The sequence below is a fragment of the Mus musculus genome, chromosome 2 (genome assembly GCF_000001635.26).
Source record: "Mus musculus strain C57BL/6J chromosome 2, GRCm38.p6 C57BL/6J".
NCBI lineage: Eukaryota > Metazoa > Chordata > Mammalia > Rodentia > Muridae > Mus > Mus musculus.
Genome location: NC_000068.7, coordinates 23,391,823 through 23,408,628, shown reverse-complemented (window position 1 = coordinate 23,408,628; position 16,806 = coordinate 23,391,823). Strand labels below are relative to the sequence as shown.

Sequence of the window (16,806 nt, the reverse complement as noted above, 5' to 3'; positions counted from 1 at the left end):
TTTTTTTTGACTTTCATCCTTGTCCACTCTTTCATTCCCCAGTCTTTATTTTTTATCTTGTAACCTACTTGCTAGCTGTTTGATGTATAACAATATACAATGATGGCAATTGGGATTCTTTCTTACTCTTTGCTTATCATGGAAAACAAGGAACATTGCTGGTATGGTTGCATACTAAATTAAAAGGGAATAATTCTTTTTTGCTTTCTTTTTTATTAATCATTCCATTTGTTTACATATCAAATGATATCGCACTTCCTGCTTACCCATCCACAATCTCCCATCCCACATCTGCCCTCTCCTTCCTCCCTTTTGCCTTTATAAGGGTGGTCCCCCACCTACCTACCCTCTCTCACCCCACCACTACAGCATCCCCCTATGCTGGGGCATCAAACCTCCACAGGACCAAGAGCCTCTCCTCCCATTGATGTCAGACAGGGTCATCCTCTGCTACATCTCCTCTGCATCTGGAGCCATGGATTCCTCCCTGTACACTTCTTGGTTGGTGGTCTAGTCCCTGGGACCACTGGGTGATCTGGCCAGCTGACATTGTTCTTCCTTTGGGGTTGTAATCTCCTGCTACTCCAGTCCTTCTGCCAGCTTCCCTACCTGTGTCCCTGAGATCAGTCTAATGGTTGGCTCCAAGCATCCACATCTGCATGGTCAGTTGCTGGCAGAACCTCCCAAGGAACAGCCACACCAGATTCCAGTCAGCAAGTGCCTCTTGGCAATGGCAACAGTGTCAAGGTGTGGTGTCTGCAGACTGGATCGATTTCCAGGTGAGGTGGTCCAAAGGGAATAATTCTTAAAAAATGCATTCAATAGATGCATTCAAGTTGTAATTTTTATTACTGATCCCTTTAGGTAGTGTCTGCCACCTTGCTACTAACAAAGGTGAGTAAGTGGCTGGCTACTCTGTTATTATGGATTGTGATACCATAAGACAAAGCAGGAAGAATAAATGGGGTTTGACTTCATTGGTTTAACCTCGGGAAGAATCATGAGTGTGTAACAAGAGAGGCTGTGGGAGGAGATCAATAGTTGACAAATGAGAAGAGTCTCAGTCAGTTGGAAGGTGCATTTGTTTTCACATGATGTAAAAGAATAGGTCACTTGCAGAATTCAACAGTCAGGTTTGTCCTTAGCAAAATAACACTAGCTTTCCTGTATTTAAATTTTCTAGTAACTATAGCACAACAACTATTTTAAAAATAATATAATTTGGGAAATTGAAGGTATAACTATCCAAACTGATACTTGCGTCAATTAATTATTAAATATAACATCAAATCATTTGGGATAATGTGAGTCATCACACACAGTCTATGTACTAAAATGTGATTCTTGTGCTACCACTATTTTCTTTAAAGTAAAGGAGCTTATAGTCTGCTACTGATACATGATCTCTATGTTATATTATTACTTACTAATTTCCCCCCACTGATTGTATTTTTCTTACCATTTATTTTTGTTACTTAAATTTATCCTTTAGTAAAAAGTTCTCAACACTTTTATGTTGAGAATAATATAGTTTAATAATATTATATTAATATAAATAGTTTAAATACTAATATTGGTACTATATAAATATGTTTGTTCCATTCTGGGTCTTGATATTTGCCTTAACCTGTTTCTTATCTGTTCTCTGCCATTTTTGTTTTAGTGACTAGTAGATTAAGGCAACAGATGCTGTGTTTTACTATGAAAGAAAGGCTATATGGGTTTGTTATTGCCCAGATACAAAGTGCCTTCTTATATTGGATCTCAGGATAAAAGAATATTATCATAAGAAGGGCAGAAATACAATACAGAGTCTAACTTAAATTCCATAATTCTATGTTGTTGTATGGCATTTTCTATAATTTGCAACATTACCCACGAATTGAAACTTCTGGTCCAGGAAGCACAGGGAGTCTAGTGAGTCTCAGAAAGTAAACAAGAGGTCACATATCCAAGAAACCAGAAACTTGCAAGAATTTTGTAAAAAGTTTCTAGGAGTGGAGACTGAGAAATCAAACTTCAGAAAGAAATGTCAGAGTGTGAAAATGTCTGCATGCTGTAAAGAGAGATCCAGGGTGTAGATTTCTGGAGTCTTTACCCATGTAGGATGGCCTTTCTGGAAAATCAGCTACATTTGAGTTATTTCTAATCCTCATAAGTAACTGCACACTCATAATCCTGTTAGTAATACTAATAAAAACTTACTAATTCCCTAAACTGGATATTAATGCAATCGTTACTGTGGTTCACTCCTTTTCTGTGGTGAAATGACATATGTGTTGTGGTCTTCCCTGGAAAAGTCTCTCTCACACACACACACACACACACACACACACACACACACACACACACACACACACACACTCAGAGAGAGAGAGAGAGAGAGAGAGAGAGAGAGAGAGAGAGAATTTACTTTTCTAAGAACACTACTGTGCAAATTGTTCAGATTCAAGTGACCAAAGCATATAACATGACTTTCAAGACTCAGAATGAGAAATTCTTATACTGTGAAGACGTACCTTTCCCATGCATGCTCTCTTTTGATGTGTGCTTCATTTTCTTTCCCTTCTAGCTAAAAAGTTTATTTGCTTTCATGAGAGAATACAACAGAGTAACATACCACAAGTGTCAGAATCCAAGGAGAACTGCTTCTTAATTTTAATTCAGTGCTCTCATATAAGACTGAAAATGGGTGAGTGTGAATGAGGTTGTCATTTGTAGTAGTGTAGACAGAACACAGCAAGCAAGGTCATACTGAGCAAAGTAACTGATAGGATCCAGCAACATAGCTATGGTGATTGTGTTGAAGTAAAATTAAGAAAAGTTAATACCATCATTACCTAGATTTCTTTTTGGCCATAGGTTGCTCTTTAGGAATCACTCCTTTATTAAACATTTAAATAAAATGACTACAATTTCTGTTTCTTATTAAAAGAAACCTGGGCTTTATAATATGAAGTGTTCTTGTTCCTCCTTTGAAAATATATGACTTTCTTCTTGCAAGATGCTATCCCCAAGTTTTCAATTTCTCTCTAATACATAAATAAAAAAGTATCATAAACAGATGTCATTCCAATGACAGGCAAGACATCAACATGACTGTTTCCTTACACAGACAGTTTCGAATATACAAACAAAAATATTTCATTGACTAATATTGACAAAATCTTGGAGCAAGATATTGAATCAAAACAATGAAGTTTATTTATACTAGCCTTTATATATCTACACTGTCTATAAGTAGCGGCATCATATAAATAAGTATTATATTTTAAAATTATTGTTATATATCACTGTTCACAATCTATGTGGTTTTTGCTTCTTCATCAATGATATGAGACAGAAATTATAACTCCATGTTGAAGATGAGACAAGTTGTGTAGCAGGCTAAAGGTCCCATTTTTATTAAATGACATATTCAAAACATAAATCCAGGTTAGATTAATTCTAAAATCTGACTTGTTTGTTAAATGTCTAGCTTTTCAGTTTTCAAGTCTCTTGTTGCTAATACTTTCTGAACATTGAGCTCAGCTGGAGCCATGTGTGCATATTGGAAATGGTGCTGAATATCCTTATTTGGTAATAGTAGGCTCTGAAAAATCACTATAGTGCATTGGAGATTGAAAAAGTAAAGTAACAAATGCTTATCAAGTATCTATTTGTTGTTTAATGTTATCTTTATCTTGACAGAATGGCTGCTAAAACATTTCTGGATGCATCTGTGAGGCTCCTTCAGGAAAAGATTAAATGTGGAAGTGGGAAGATTAAAGATATACTTCCACTGATATCCATTCCATTTGTGTCTGGATACAGCACAAGGTTCTATGCACAGAGGAAGGAAACTCTCTTACTTGTTCTCCTTTTACCTGAGATGTTCACTCTCTTCTCTTTGGCCATTAAAACACAAGTGCTCCAGGAGCCTGATAAAGCTGTCTCCTGAGAGACTCTGACAAACACAGAAGTGGATGCACACATCCATTGGATGAGAGCCAAGGGTCCCCAATGAAGGGGATAGAGAAAGTACCCAAGGAGCTGAAGGAAACACCTGGTGGGACTCATGGCTCTAGGTGCATATGTAGCAGAGGATGGCCCAGTTGGTCATCAATGGGAGGACAGGTCCTTGGTCCTGTGAAGGTTCTATGCCCCAGTACAGGGGGAATGCCAAGGCCAGGAAGAGGGAGTTAGTGGGTTTGGGAGCAGGGGGAGGGAATAGAGGATTTTCAGAGGGGAAACTAGGAAAGGGGCTAACATTTGAAATGTAAATAAAGAAAATGTCTAAAACAAAACAAAACAAAACAAACAAACAAACAAGCCCAGGTCCTCTGTAGGCTGTGACTGTCAGGTTTTGGACTTCCTGGCTTCCAAAATCGTGTGATCCAGTTCCCACACTATACACATCTTATTGGCTTTGTTTCTCTGTAGAAATTTGACTATTATAGCACTACAGGTAGTCAGCCAGGTGTTGTACCAGACACCCAGACTTAACTTATTCTCTCAGATGACAGATTACATATGCTTTAAGGGGAAGCTGAGTTAAATGAAGGCAGAAAAAGATTAAAATGAAGCAGGACGGGATGTGTTCCCAGAACTGCAGACTTCAACACAGAGTATAAAATGATTCATAAATACTTCCTATAAGTTTTGAAGAAAAAACTTCCTGTGGCCTCTGTTTTTTTATTTGGCCATTTTATCCATTGATGGTTTGCTTAACTAATTTTCAGTTAATTCCTATTTTAGTCTAAGTAAAATGCATGAATTTGTCCTCTGTTTATAGGTTTGAGAATTAATTTGATGTTCTTTATGAGGAAAAGCCAGAGCTTTTTGCAATAATATTATTGCAGAAAATTTAACCATTTTTACAAAATATTTCTGGTACATTTCAAACCTTTTTCACATGAAATGTTCTATTGATACTAATTGCTATTCAAGTGTATCATTGGATAAAATGGTTCCATTTTGACTTTTTCTATATTTTCAGTTTTTAAAAATTCTGAATTCATAAGGAAATGCTAATCCTAAAGTTAGTATAGAGAAAATATTTTGAATGTCAGTTTATGATAATTTCAATCTTTTGGGTCATGACTTTGATACATCTATTGTAGTTATTTGTTGAATTAACTGTCTACTTAGGAATCAGTAGAAAGGCCTTTTAGCTAGACTTGTTGCTTCATTTGCTCTTTTGGAGATGTAGTATTACTGTCTTTCAACACATAGAGATGGCAGCTAACAGTGCCCTTTTTGAAGTACTCTTCTTATGCTAATGCTGGCCTACACACTTCATATTTGGTTATTAGCTTGTCTTCTAGTTTAATACTAAATTTTAAAAGCGTTTATTTCTTTATTTTTATACAGTTTGTAGTTCATCAGCTACTTGCTTATATTAATGTCCATTTACTAAACTCTGCTAAAAACCAACAATGATTTGTATTAGATATTTTCTTTATATACATTTCAAATGCTATCCCGAAAGTTACCTATACCCTTCCCCCACCCTGCTCCCCTACCCACCCACTCCCACTTCTTGGCCCTGGCATTTCCCTGTACTGGGGCATATAAAGTTTGCAATACCAAGGGCCTCTCTTCCCAGTGATGGCCGACTAGGCCATCTTCTGCTACATATGCAGCAAGAGACACGAGCTCTGGGGGTACTGGTTAGTTCATTTGTTGTTCCACCTATAGGGTTGCAGACCCCTTCAGCTCCTTGGGTGCTTTCTCTAGCTTCTCCATTAGGGGCCCTGTGTTCCATCTTACAGATGACTATGAGTATCCACTTGTGTATTTACCGTGCACTGGCATAGGCTCACAAGTTACAGCTATGTCAGGGTCATGTCAGCAAAATCTTGATAGTATATGCAATAGTGTCTGGGTTTGGTGGCTGATTATGGGATGGATTCCCAGGTGGGTTAGTCTCTGGGTAGTCCATCCTTTCGTCTTACCTCCAAACTTTGTCTCTGCAACTCCGTTCATGGGTATTTTGTTCCCTATTCTAAGGAGGAATGAAGTGTCCACCCGTTGGTCTTCCCTCTTCTTGATTGTCTTGTGTTTTGCAAATTGTATCTCCAACAATGATTTTTATAGGAATATATGCATTTGCATATTGAAATGGAGTGTGACTGATAATATACCAGGTGCCATCACTGATGATCATATAATTTGAAATGAAGTTATGACTTAGAAATTGATGTAGCATATAGTTTACAACACTTTAAAAATATACCTGTGGGAAACTTGATAAAAATCACAAATCCTGCTTGAATTAAAAAATTGTAAAAATTGATTTTCAATTTATATATTTGCATAGAAATATTTATACCTCTTAGCATTTGGACCTCAGATAATTTAAAATCTAATCTTATGTTTTGAATAACACAATCAGAACATCAGCTGCACCTATAGGTTTTTTGATACTTGATATCAGACCATTTGCTATCTGCTTTTCATGAATTACCTTTCTTCTACAATCTTCATAGCCTCCTGTCCTACTTAATGTGTATACAAAGATATTCTTTGTATTTTATTGATAATCACACACTTACTCATACACACACACACACACACACACACACACACACACAGAGGGGGGAAAGGGGGGGAACTCTGAAAAAAAAAAGCAAGGAAAAAACTCTTTAAAAAACAACTACCAAAAGTTATGTGCAGAGTTTGTAAATTATTTTATTTACATAAAAATGCACACATACTTCATTTGTATACCGAAAATCCTAAGTATATATGTTCACATATATTTTACAATAATTAGTTTGTATTCATGTTTCTAGATGAACGTAAGATGTCTCAAAATATTATTTACCAACAACAAAATCAAGCACCAAATGATCTTAAAGGAGAAATACCAAGCATGGACGGACTACCATATACAAGCCTAACACAACCTGTACAAAAGACAAAATAAGACACTATAGTTATTTCCAAGAAAAGAACAGAATAGGAATGTAAAATAGAGAACAGAGCTGTAGACTTTCTGAACAATGTGACAAGAGCGCATTTGTTTGTTAGGACTTACCTTCTATGAGTCCTATTTGAATACTTTACTTGTTTAACATTGTACAGATGAGAAGTCAGATAGAAGTTAATATCTACTAGAGGAGAATAACCACAAGTCTCAAGTCCTATCAGTCTTTTTCCTTTTATCTGTTCTCATACAGTGCCAGGGTACATCATAAAGATGGCCATTCAACTTTTCTCGAAGATGAGTACACTGAGAGTAAAGTAATCTCAAAAGCTCAGTAATACAGACATTATAAATATAATCACTTAATATTTAGAAATACTGAAATATAACTCATTATTTCCACACAGAATTCTTAGTCTCATTCTGGTGATTACTCAAACACAAGGAAAACCTAATCTGAGGCCTTACATATAATGAACCCATGACTGTGGAATTTTCTGCCCAGAAATACTTTCTTTCAATTTCAGAGTTGTTCCACAAATGTATATATAAAATTGGACTATTAAATAATGGAATGAAGTCCCAAACTTTCATATGAATAAGAATTTAAAAAATAATCCCACAACATTGAAAAATATCATCTTCGTGATTGTTGAGTTGACTTAAATCCACATTTGCATATCTAATACCTAAATGGTATGTTCCAATACCACTCAAATGAGAGTCATAATAGTAAAGTGCTTCAAGCACTTTCTACTCAGACTGCTCAGATGGTATTGTATTTGATTCTCTTGAGACACTGTAGCTATTAAAATTGGCAACAAGAGATAGTAATTTTTAAAAAGGTTTCAACACCAGAAAAACACAACCCATCTCTTAAATACCATTTCTTCAGTTACTTTACTGAACCTACTCTTTCTAAGGAAACCTTACAAAGCATTTCAAAGGCAGGCTCATTTGAAGAGCAGTGCTTATTGCATACACAATTTGGTTTCTCCCTTTACACATGGTCACTGCTCATGATTCTTACAGAGAAGCAATATTTCCAGAATGTTACCATCTTACATGAAAATGCTGGTTTCAGTCAGTTTAACGTTTTAGATCAGGTTACTCTCACCAAAACAGATGCACTTCACATTTGAATATATTTTTAAAATTTGAAATCTGGACAAGGAATTGCAGTCCACTGCCAGAAATAGAAGGATTTTTTTGCCATGGAAATCTGGCACTGTTTTATGAGCATTCTAGGTAAAGTGACATGAATATTTCATTTCTATTACTATTGGAGAAAAGATTTATCCAAAAGATAAGTATGGTGTCTCACTATGGTAATTGTAGTCAGGACAAACCTTTTGTACAAGTTTATAATCAACACTGTAAAAGATAATGTGAATGCAGATGACCTTAAATGGTTTGGAACATAACCAGGACACATGACTCTGAGTCTGCTCCTGGTAGCAGATTTTGGATGGGTCGAAATTGCACAAAGCGGTCTTCTTTGCCCGATCTGTTTTTTCATACTCAATATGGCAGTTAAAAGATTTGGATTCCTTAGTCTCCAAGGTAGACTGGGGGGATATTTCAAATTCTACTACTTTAGAGGGAGGTACCAAGCTCACTGAAACATTGCCCAGACCTGTTGAATTGTGTCGGAAATAAACACTGAATGTTCCGTTTCCATGATCAACAATTTTTCCTGTGATGAGCAAGTTAAGTTTGACAGTTTTAATGTTAGAGTGGAAATCACCCCACCCAAACATTTTTTTAAATTTTCCTGTCTTCACTATTGGCCGTCTTTTAGTTCTTGCTAGTTGCTCCTGAATTTCTGTTATGTTTGCCAGCCAATCCCAAAAGTTTTTCGTGTTGTCTGCATATGATGGCTTTGGATCTGGAGGCTGTTTAACAAACAGACGCAGAGGACTGGTAATCCTTGAATGGAACAGATTTCCAACCAATGTTTCAGGAACAGTTCTGTCTTCCCAGTCCACACTCTCTGTGTTGTGTATCACTTCTTCACTGTCACAAAATAGCTGTAGGAGAAGAAGAAAGAGAGTATGTGTGTAGTATGTGTACATATCACATACACACACACACACATTGGGACAGGGTTTGAATACAAACATAGGTTAATAAGGCAAAAGGAAATGAGATGATTAGATTCCAAAAATTAGTTAATACACAGGTATAATCAATAATATAATGACAAGAACATTCAACTGCTAAATGTGAAAGAATGCAAAAGGTTAAAATGAGGCACATCAACTTATTCTTCTTATCCTCACTTTTTTATTTTGCAGATTGGATCAAGTAGTGAATTTTTTTTTTGCTTTCATTCTAAACCATTGTATTTGTGAGTATTAGTTCTTTTAGAAGGATAAATATATAAATACCAAAGGATTTTTCTAATAAGGATCTAAGATATTTATAATTTATAAGTATATAAGATATTTATCAATATTTTATATCTAAATATAAGATATTGATAAATCTTTCAAATATATTTCAAAAGATTAGGACCTATTGAGGCAATATATAAAACTTCAGTTTTCATTGCAATTCTATCTCAAAATCTATAACAAAAATGATTATTATTTGATTTTTCATGATAAATTTAGATGAAAACATATAATTATATATTTATTTGCCTTACATTAAGAGAAAAATAATATGAAAAATTATAAATTGATTAAAAGACTATATAGCATAATATATTTTAATTGTCCACACATAAATATGCAAAATATATTATATTTTATTAGCAATACAGAATTACTAAGAAACACCTATATATCTATTTCATGGGTTTCAAGTCTTTTGGTTCAAACTCTTGCCTCTGAGACAGCACATTTATTTAGATTAGTTTTCCCTTTTTATTGGTTTAGTAGGAGAAGTCCTCACGATTGCCGCAAGTCATTTGGTTATGTCAATGTGGATTTCAAGGGGAAAGATTATTACTTATATAAAACTGTTACTTTAAATGAATATTTATGAATTAGTTATAGAGTCTGGAAAACAGAAGTTCCCGGGTGAAATATAATCTCTTATCTTAATGGTATAAAATGACGATTATAGTGATTCTGCATAAAACTATCAGCATGATGAAGAGGAGTAGGCATAAAGTGAGACTGGAAACATACATTGTTTTTCCAGCCTGTTCAAACTTCTAAATCATTTGTCAAAACTAGCTTCAGATTGGGAGGCAGAGGTGGGTGGATTTCTGAGTTCGAGGCCAGCCTGGTCTACAGAGTGAGTTCCAGAACAGCCAGGGCTACACAGAGAAACCCTGTCTCGAAAAACCAAAGAAAAGAAAAGAAAAGAACAGAAAAGAAGAGAAGAGAAGAGAAGAGAAGAGAAGAGAAGAGAAGAGAAGAGAGAAGAGAAGAGAAGAGAAGAGAAGAGAAGAGAAGAGAAGAGAAGAGAAGAGAAGAGAAGAGAAGAGAAGAGAAGAGAAGAGAAAAACCAGATTATCCGTAATACTATTATTTTTAATAAAATTTCAGAAGTGAATAAATACAGCATGAGCTGAAATTATCACATAGTCTACTTTGAAAGGTGATATTTTCCCGGGTGGAGCAGTCTCTGGATGGTCCTTCCTTACATCTTAACTCTAAACTTTGTCGCTGTAACTCCTTCCATGAGTATTTTGTTCCCCATTCTAAGGAGGACCAAAGTATCCACACTTTGGTCTTCATTCTTCTTGAGTTTAATGTGTTTTGCTAATTGTATCTTGGATATTCTAATTTTCTGGGATAATATCCGCTTATCAGTGAGTGCATACCATGTGTGTTCTTTTGTGATTGGGTTACCTCACTCAGGATGATATCCTCCAGATGCATCCATTTGCCTAAGAATTTCATGAATTCATTATTTTTAATTGCTGAGTAGTACTCCACTGTGTAAACATACCACATTTTCTGTATCCATTCCTCTGTTGAGGGACATCTGGGTCTTTTCCAGCTTCTGGCTATTATAAATAAGGCTGCTATGAACATAGTGGAGTATGTGTCCTTATTACAAGTTGGAACATCTCCTGGGTATATGCCCAGGAGAGGAATTGCTGGATCTTCCAGTAGTACTGTGTCCAATTTTCTGAGGAACCGCCAGACTGATTTCAAGAATGGTTGTACCAGCTTGCAATCCCACCAACAATGGAGGGGTGTCCCCCTTTTTCCACATCCTCATCAGCATCTGCTGTCACCTCAATTTTTGATCTTAGCCATTCTGACTGGCAAACCCAGACACTATTGCATATGTCAGAAAGATTTGGCTGACAGGACCCTGATATAGCTGTCTCTTGTGAGGCTATGCCTGTGCCTGGCAAATACAGAAGTGGATGCTCATAGTCATCTATTGAATCGAACACAGGGCCCCCAGTGGAGGAGCTAGAGAAAGTACCGAAGTAGCTGAAGGGGTCTGCAACGCTATGGGTGGAACAACAATATAAACTAACTAGTACTCCCAGAGCTCTATGCCTTCATTGTTGCTATTACAGGTATGTCCCATCACATATGATTTCATTCCTTCTATCCCTGCTGTATTAAAGATAACATGTTCCCAAAAGAAAGATTTAGGATTTGGGAGTCAAAATATATCTGATATTTTAATTATAGGTTTTGAATTTTTGAATTAAATTATTTTGAATACTCTTGGTTATAATATACACAAATCAATAGTTATAGCCAAGGGCATTACTATGCTGGCTCCAGTGTTGATTTAGTTTCCTGAGAACTGAAAACCTGTGTCAAGTGTCAGACTCCACAGTCTCCAGAAAGACCAAGATTACATAAGCTGATAAAAAGCCCAGTTTCAGGCACCAGCACCAGGTCACCTTGGACAGGAACTCGGCAGACAGTTCCACAGTCCCCAGAGGACTCTCCACACAAACATAGGATCACTAGTGAGTGGAACACAACATCGGTTCCAAGCCAATTGCAACGGGGCTGTGCCAGCAGAGGGAGGCCAAAAACCCGATTGGCCAGGGGCTCAAATCCTTTTAGGCCAGCACCAGTTCCAGGTCACCTTGGGCACGAACTCAGCGGACACCCCCATGGTCCCCAGAGGACTCTGCATGTGATCTTAGGATCACTGGTGAGTGAAACACAACATTGGTTCCAAACCAATCATGCCAGGTCTGTGCCATCAGGAGGAAGGACATGGGAACCCTGCCTTACCAGCAGTTCGGGTTCCTTCTGATCAGTTCTGGTATACCTTGGTCTCAAACACACCAGACAGTCGATGGTCCTGAGAGGAGACACCATTCCAGGAGCTGTAATGTGCCCAGGATCTTAGGATTCCAGGATCCCAGGGAAACAGGAGCTTGGTCACATCAGGATCTCAGGGTCTCAGAGGAAGCTTGACTGCCAAGAACTCAGACACACTCATAATCCCAGGTTCACAGGAGCCTGGATTCATAGGATCACAGACAAAGCTGGACTCTGAGAAATCCTGAATCAACCTGGACTATAAGAAGGATAACCTCCAATCAGATATATTGAGGGAAGCAAGCACCTGAGATAATCAGATGGCAGGAGACAAGCATAAGAACAGAAGCAACAGAAACCAAGGTTACTTGCATCATCAGAACCAAATTCTCCCACCATAGTAAGTCCTGGATACACCATCACACCAGAAAAGCAAGATGTGGATCTAAAATCACTTCTAATGATGATGATCGAGGACTTTAAGAAGGAAATTAATAAGACCCTTAAAGAAATACAGAAAAACACAGGTAAACATCTAGAAGTCCTTAAAGAGGAAACACAAAAATCCCTTAAAAGTTATAGGAAAACACTGCCAAACAGGTGAAAGAATTGAACAAAACCATACAGGACCTAAAAATGGAAGTAGAAACAATAAAGAAATCACAAAGGGAGAGAGCTATGGAGATAGAAATCCTAGGAAAGAAATCAGGAACCATAGATGTGAGCATCAGCAACAGAATACAAGAGATGGAAGAGAGAATCTCAGGTGCACAAGATTCTACAGAAAACATGGACACAACAATCAAAGAAAATGAAAAATGAAAAAAGATCCTAACTCAAAACATCCAAGAAATCCAGGACACAATGAGAAGACCAAACATAAGAATAATAGGTATAGAAGAGAGTGAAGATTGCCAATGTAAAGGGCCAGTAAATATCTTCAACAAAACTATAGAAGAAAACTTCCCTAACCTAAAGAAAGAGATGCCCATGAACATGCAAGAAGCCTACAAAACACAAAGTAGAATGGACCAGAAAAGAAATTGCTCCTGACACAAAATAATCAGAACCACAAATGCACTAAAAAAGGATAGAATATTAAAAGCAGTAAGGGGAAAAGGTCAAGTAACATATAAAGGCAGACCTATCAAAATTACACCAGACTTCTAACCAGAGACTCTGAAAGCCAGAAGATTGTGGATGGATTATACAGACTCTAAGAGAACACAAATGCCAGCCCAGGCTACTATACCCAGCAAAACCCTCAATTACCATACATGGAGGAAACCAAAGTCTTCTATGACAAAACCAAATTCACAAAATATCTTTCCACGAATCCAGCCCTTCAAAGGATAATAAAGGGAAAACTCCAACACAAGGAGGGAAATGAAACCCTAGAAAAAAGCAAGAAAGTAGTCCTTCAACAAACCTAAAAGAAGACAGCCACAAGAATAGAATCGCAACTCTAACAACAAAAATAAAAGGAAGAAACAATTATTTTCCTTAATATCTCTTAATATCAATGGACTCAATTCCTCAATTAAAAGACACAGACTAATAGACTGGCTACATAAATAGGACCAAACATTTTGCTGCATACAGGAAACCCACCTCAGGGACAAAGACAGACACTACCTCAGTGTAAAAGGCTGGAAAACAAGTTTCCAAGCAAATGGTACAAAGAAAAAAGCTTGGAGTAGCCATTCTAATATCGAATAAAATCAACTTCCAACACAAAGTTATCAAAAAGACAAGGAGGGACACTTGATACTCATCAAAGGTAAACACTTCCAAGATGAACTCTCAATCCTGAATATCTATGCTCCAAATGCGAGGCCATCCATATTCATTAAAGAAACTTTAGTAAAGCTCAAAGCACACATTGCACCTCACACAATAATATTGGGAAACTTTAATACCCCACTCTCATCAATGAACAGATCCTGGAAGCAGAAACTAAGCAAACACACAGTGAAACTAACATAAGTTATGAAACAAATGAATTTAACAGATATCTACAAAACATTTTACCCTAAAACAAAAGGATATGCCTTCTTCTCAGCACCTCATGGTACTTTCTCCAAAATTGACCATATAGTTGTTCATAATTCAGGCCTCAACAGATTTAAAAATATTGAAATTATCCCAGGCATCCGATCAGATCTCCATAAACTAAGGCTGGTCTTCAAAAACAAAATAAATAACGGAAAGCGAATGTTGACATGGAAGCTGAACAACACTCTACTCAATAATAATTTAGTTAAGGAAGAAATAAAGAAATTAAACACTTTATAGAGTTTAATGAAAATAAAGTCACAACATACCCAAACTTATGGGACACAATGAAAGCAGTCCTAACAGGAAAGCTCATAGCTTTGAGTGCTGCCAAAAGAAACTAGAGAGAGCACACACTAGCAGCTTGACAGCCCACATAAAAGCTCTGGAACAAATGTAAGCAAATTTACCCAAGGGGAGTAGATGGCAGGAAATAATCAAACTCAGGGCTGAAATCAACCAAGTATAAACAAAAAGAACTATATAAAGAATCAACCAAACCAGGAGCTGGTTCTTTGAGAAAATCAACAGAATAGAAAAACCCTTACCCAGGCTAACTAGAGGGCACAGGGATAGTATCCTAACTAAGTCAGAAATGAAAAGGGAGACATAAAAAGAGAACATGAGGAAATCCAAAGCACTATCAGTTCCTACTAAATAAGGCTATACTCAACAAATTGGAAAACCTGGATGAAATGGACAAATTTCTAGACAGATACCAGGTACCAAAGTTAAATCAGGATCAGATTAACGATCTAAAAACCCCATATACCCTAAAGAAATAGAAGCAGTCATTAATAGTCTCCCAACCAAAAGAAGCCCAGGACCAGATGGGGTTAGTGCCAATTTCTATCACACCTTTAAAAAAGACCTAATTCCAATTCTCCTCAAACTATTTCTCAAAATAGAAACAGAAAGTACTCTACCCAATTCATCCTATGAAGCCACAATTACTCTCATACCTAAGCCACACAAAGACCCAACAAACAAAGAGAACTTCAGACCAATTTCCCTTATGAATATCGATGCAAAAATACTCAATAAAATTCTCGAAAAACAAATCCAAGAACACATTAAAACGATCATCCATCATGATCAAGTAGGCTTCATCCCAGGGATGCAGGGATGGTTTAATATATGGAAATCAATCAACATAATCCACTATATAAACAAACTCAAAGACAAACACCATATCATCATCTCGTTAGATGCTGAGAAAGCATTTGACAAAATCCAACATCCATTCATGATAAAAGTCTTGGAAAGATCAGGAATTCAAGGCCCATACCTAAACATGATAAAAGCAATATACAGCAAACCAGTAGCCAACATCAAACTAAATGGTGAAAAGCTGGAATCAATCCCACTAAAATCAGGGACTAGACTAGGCTGCCCACTTTTTCCCTACCTATTCAATATAGTACTTGAAGTTCTAACCAGAGCAATTCGACAACCAAAGGACATCAAGGGGATACAAATTTGAAAGGAAGAAGTCAAAATATCACTATTTGCAGATGATATGATAGTATATATAAGTGGCCCCCAAAATTCCACCAGAGAACTCCTAAACCTGATAAAAAACTTCAGTGAAGTAGCTGGATATAAAATTAACTCAAACAAGTCAATGACCTTTCTCTACACAAAGGATAAACAGGGTGAGAAACAAATTAGGGAAACAACACCCTTCACAATAGTCACAAATAATATAATATACCTTGGTATGAGTCTAACTAAGGAAGTGAAAGATCTGTATGATAAGAACCTCAAGTCTCTGAAGAAAGAAATTGAAGAAGATCTCAAAAGATGGAAAGATCTCCCATGCTCATGGATTGGCAGGATTAATATAGTAAAAGTGGCTATCTTGCTGAAAGCAATCTACAGATTCAATGCAATCCCCATCAAAATTCCAAATCAAGTATTCCCAAAGTTAGAAAGGGCAATTTACAAATTCATCTGGAATAACAATAAACCTAGGATAGCAAAAACTATTCTCAGCAATAAAAAAAAAAAAAAACACCTCTGGTGGAATCCCCATGCCTGACGTCAAGCTGTACTACAGAGAAATTGTGATTAAAAAACTACATGGTACTGGTACAGTGACAGATATGTAGATCAATGGAATAGAATTGAAGACCCAGGAATGAACCCACACACCTATGGTCACTTGATCTTTGACAAGGGAACTAAAATCGTGCAGTAAAAAAAAGACAGAATTTTCAACAAATGGTGCTGGCACCACTGGCGGTTACATTGTAGAAGAATGCGAATTTATTCATTCTTTCCTCCTTGTACAAAGCTCAAGTCTAAGTGGACTAAGGGACTCCACATCAAACCAGAGACACTGAAGTTTATAGAGGAGAAAGTGCGGAAAAGCCTCAAAGATATGGGCACTGGGGAAAAAAAGTCTGAACAGAACAGCAATGGCTTGTGCTGTAAGATCCAGAATCAACAAATTGGACCTCATAAAATTGCAAAGCTTTTTAAGGCAAAAAAACACTGTCAATAAGACAAAAAGGCCACCAACAGATTGGGAAAGGATCTTTACCAATCCTCCATCTGATAGGGGACTCATATCTAATATATATAAGGAACTCAAGAAGCTGGACTCCAGAAAATCAAATAACCCTATTAAAAAATGAG

At 36.8% G+C, this 16,806-nt stretch overlaps 1 protein-coding gene across 2 annotated transcripts in view; it reads right to left on the bottom strand.

The window, feature by feature from the left end:
• Window positions 1-6,642: 6,642 nt before the first annotated feature.
• The window catches only part of Nxph2 (neurexophilin 2), an 80,741-nt gene continuing 70,577 nt past the window's right edge, over window positions 6,643-16,806 (bottom strand). The window contains exon 3 of one of the 2 annotated variants that reach the window (XM_011239035.3): window positions 6,643-8,940. In XM_011239035.3, coding sequence (XP_011237337.1) covers window positions 8,206-8,940 — 735 coding nt within the window. In that variant the 3' untranslated portion in view covers window positions 6,643-8,205. The remainder of the gene's footprint in view (window positions 8,941-16,806) is intronic. The other variant, NM_008752.2, reaches the window with a different exon arrangement.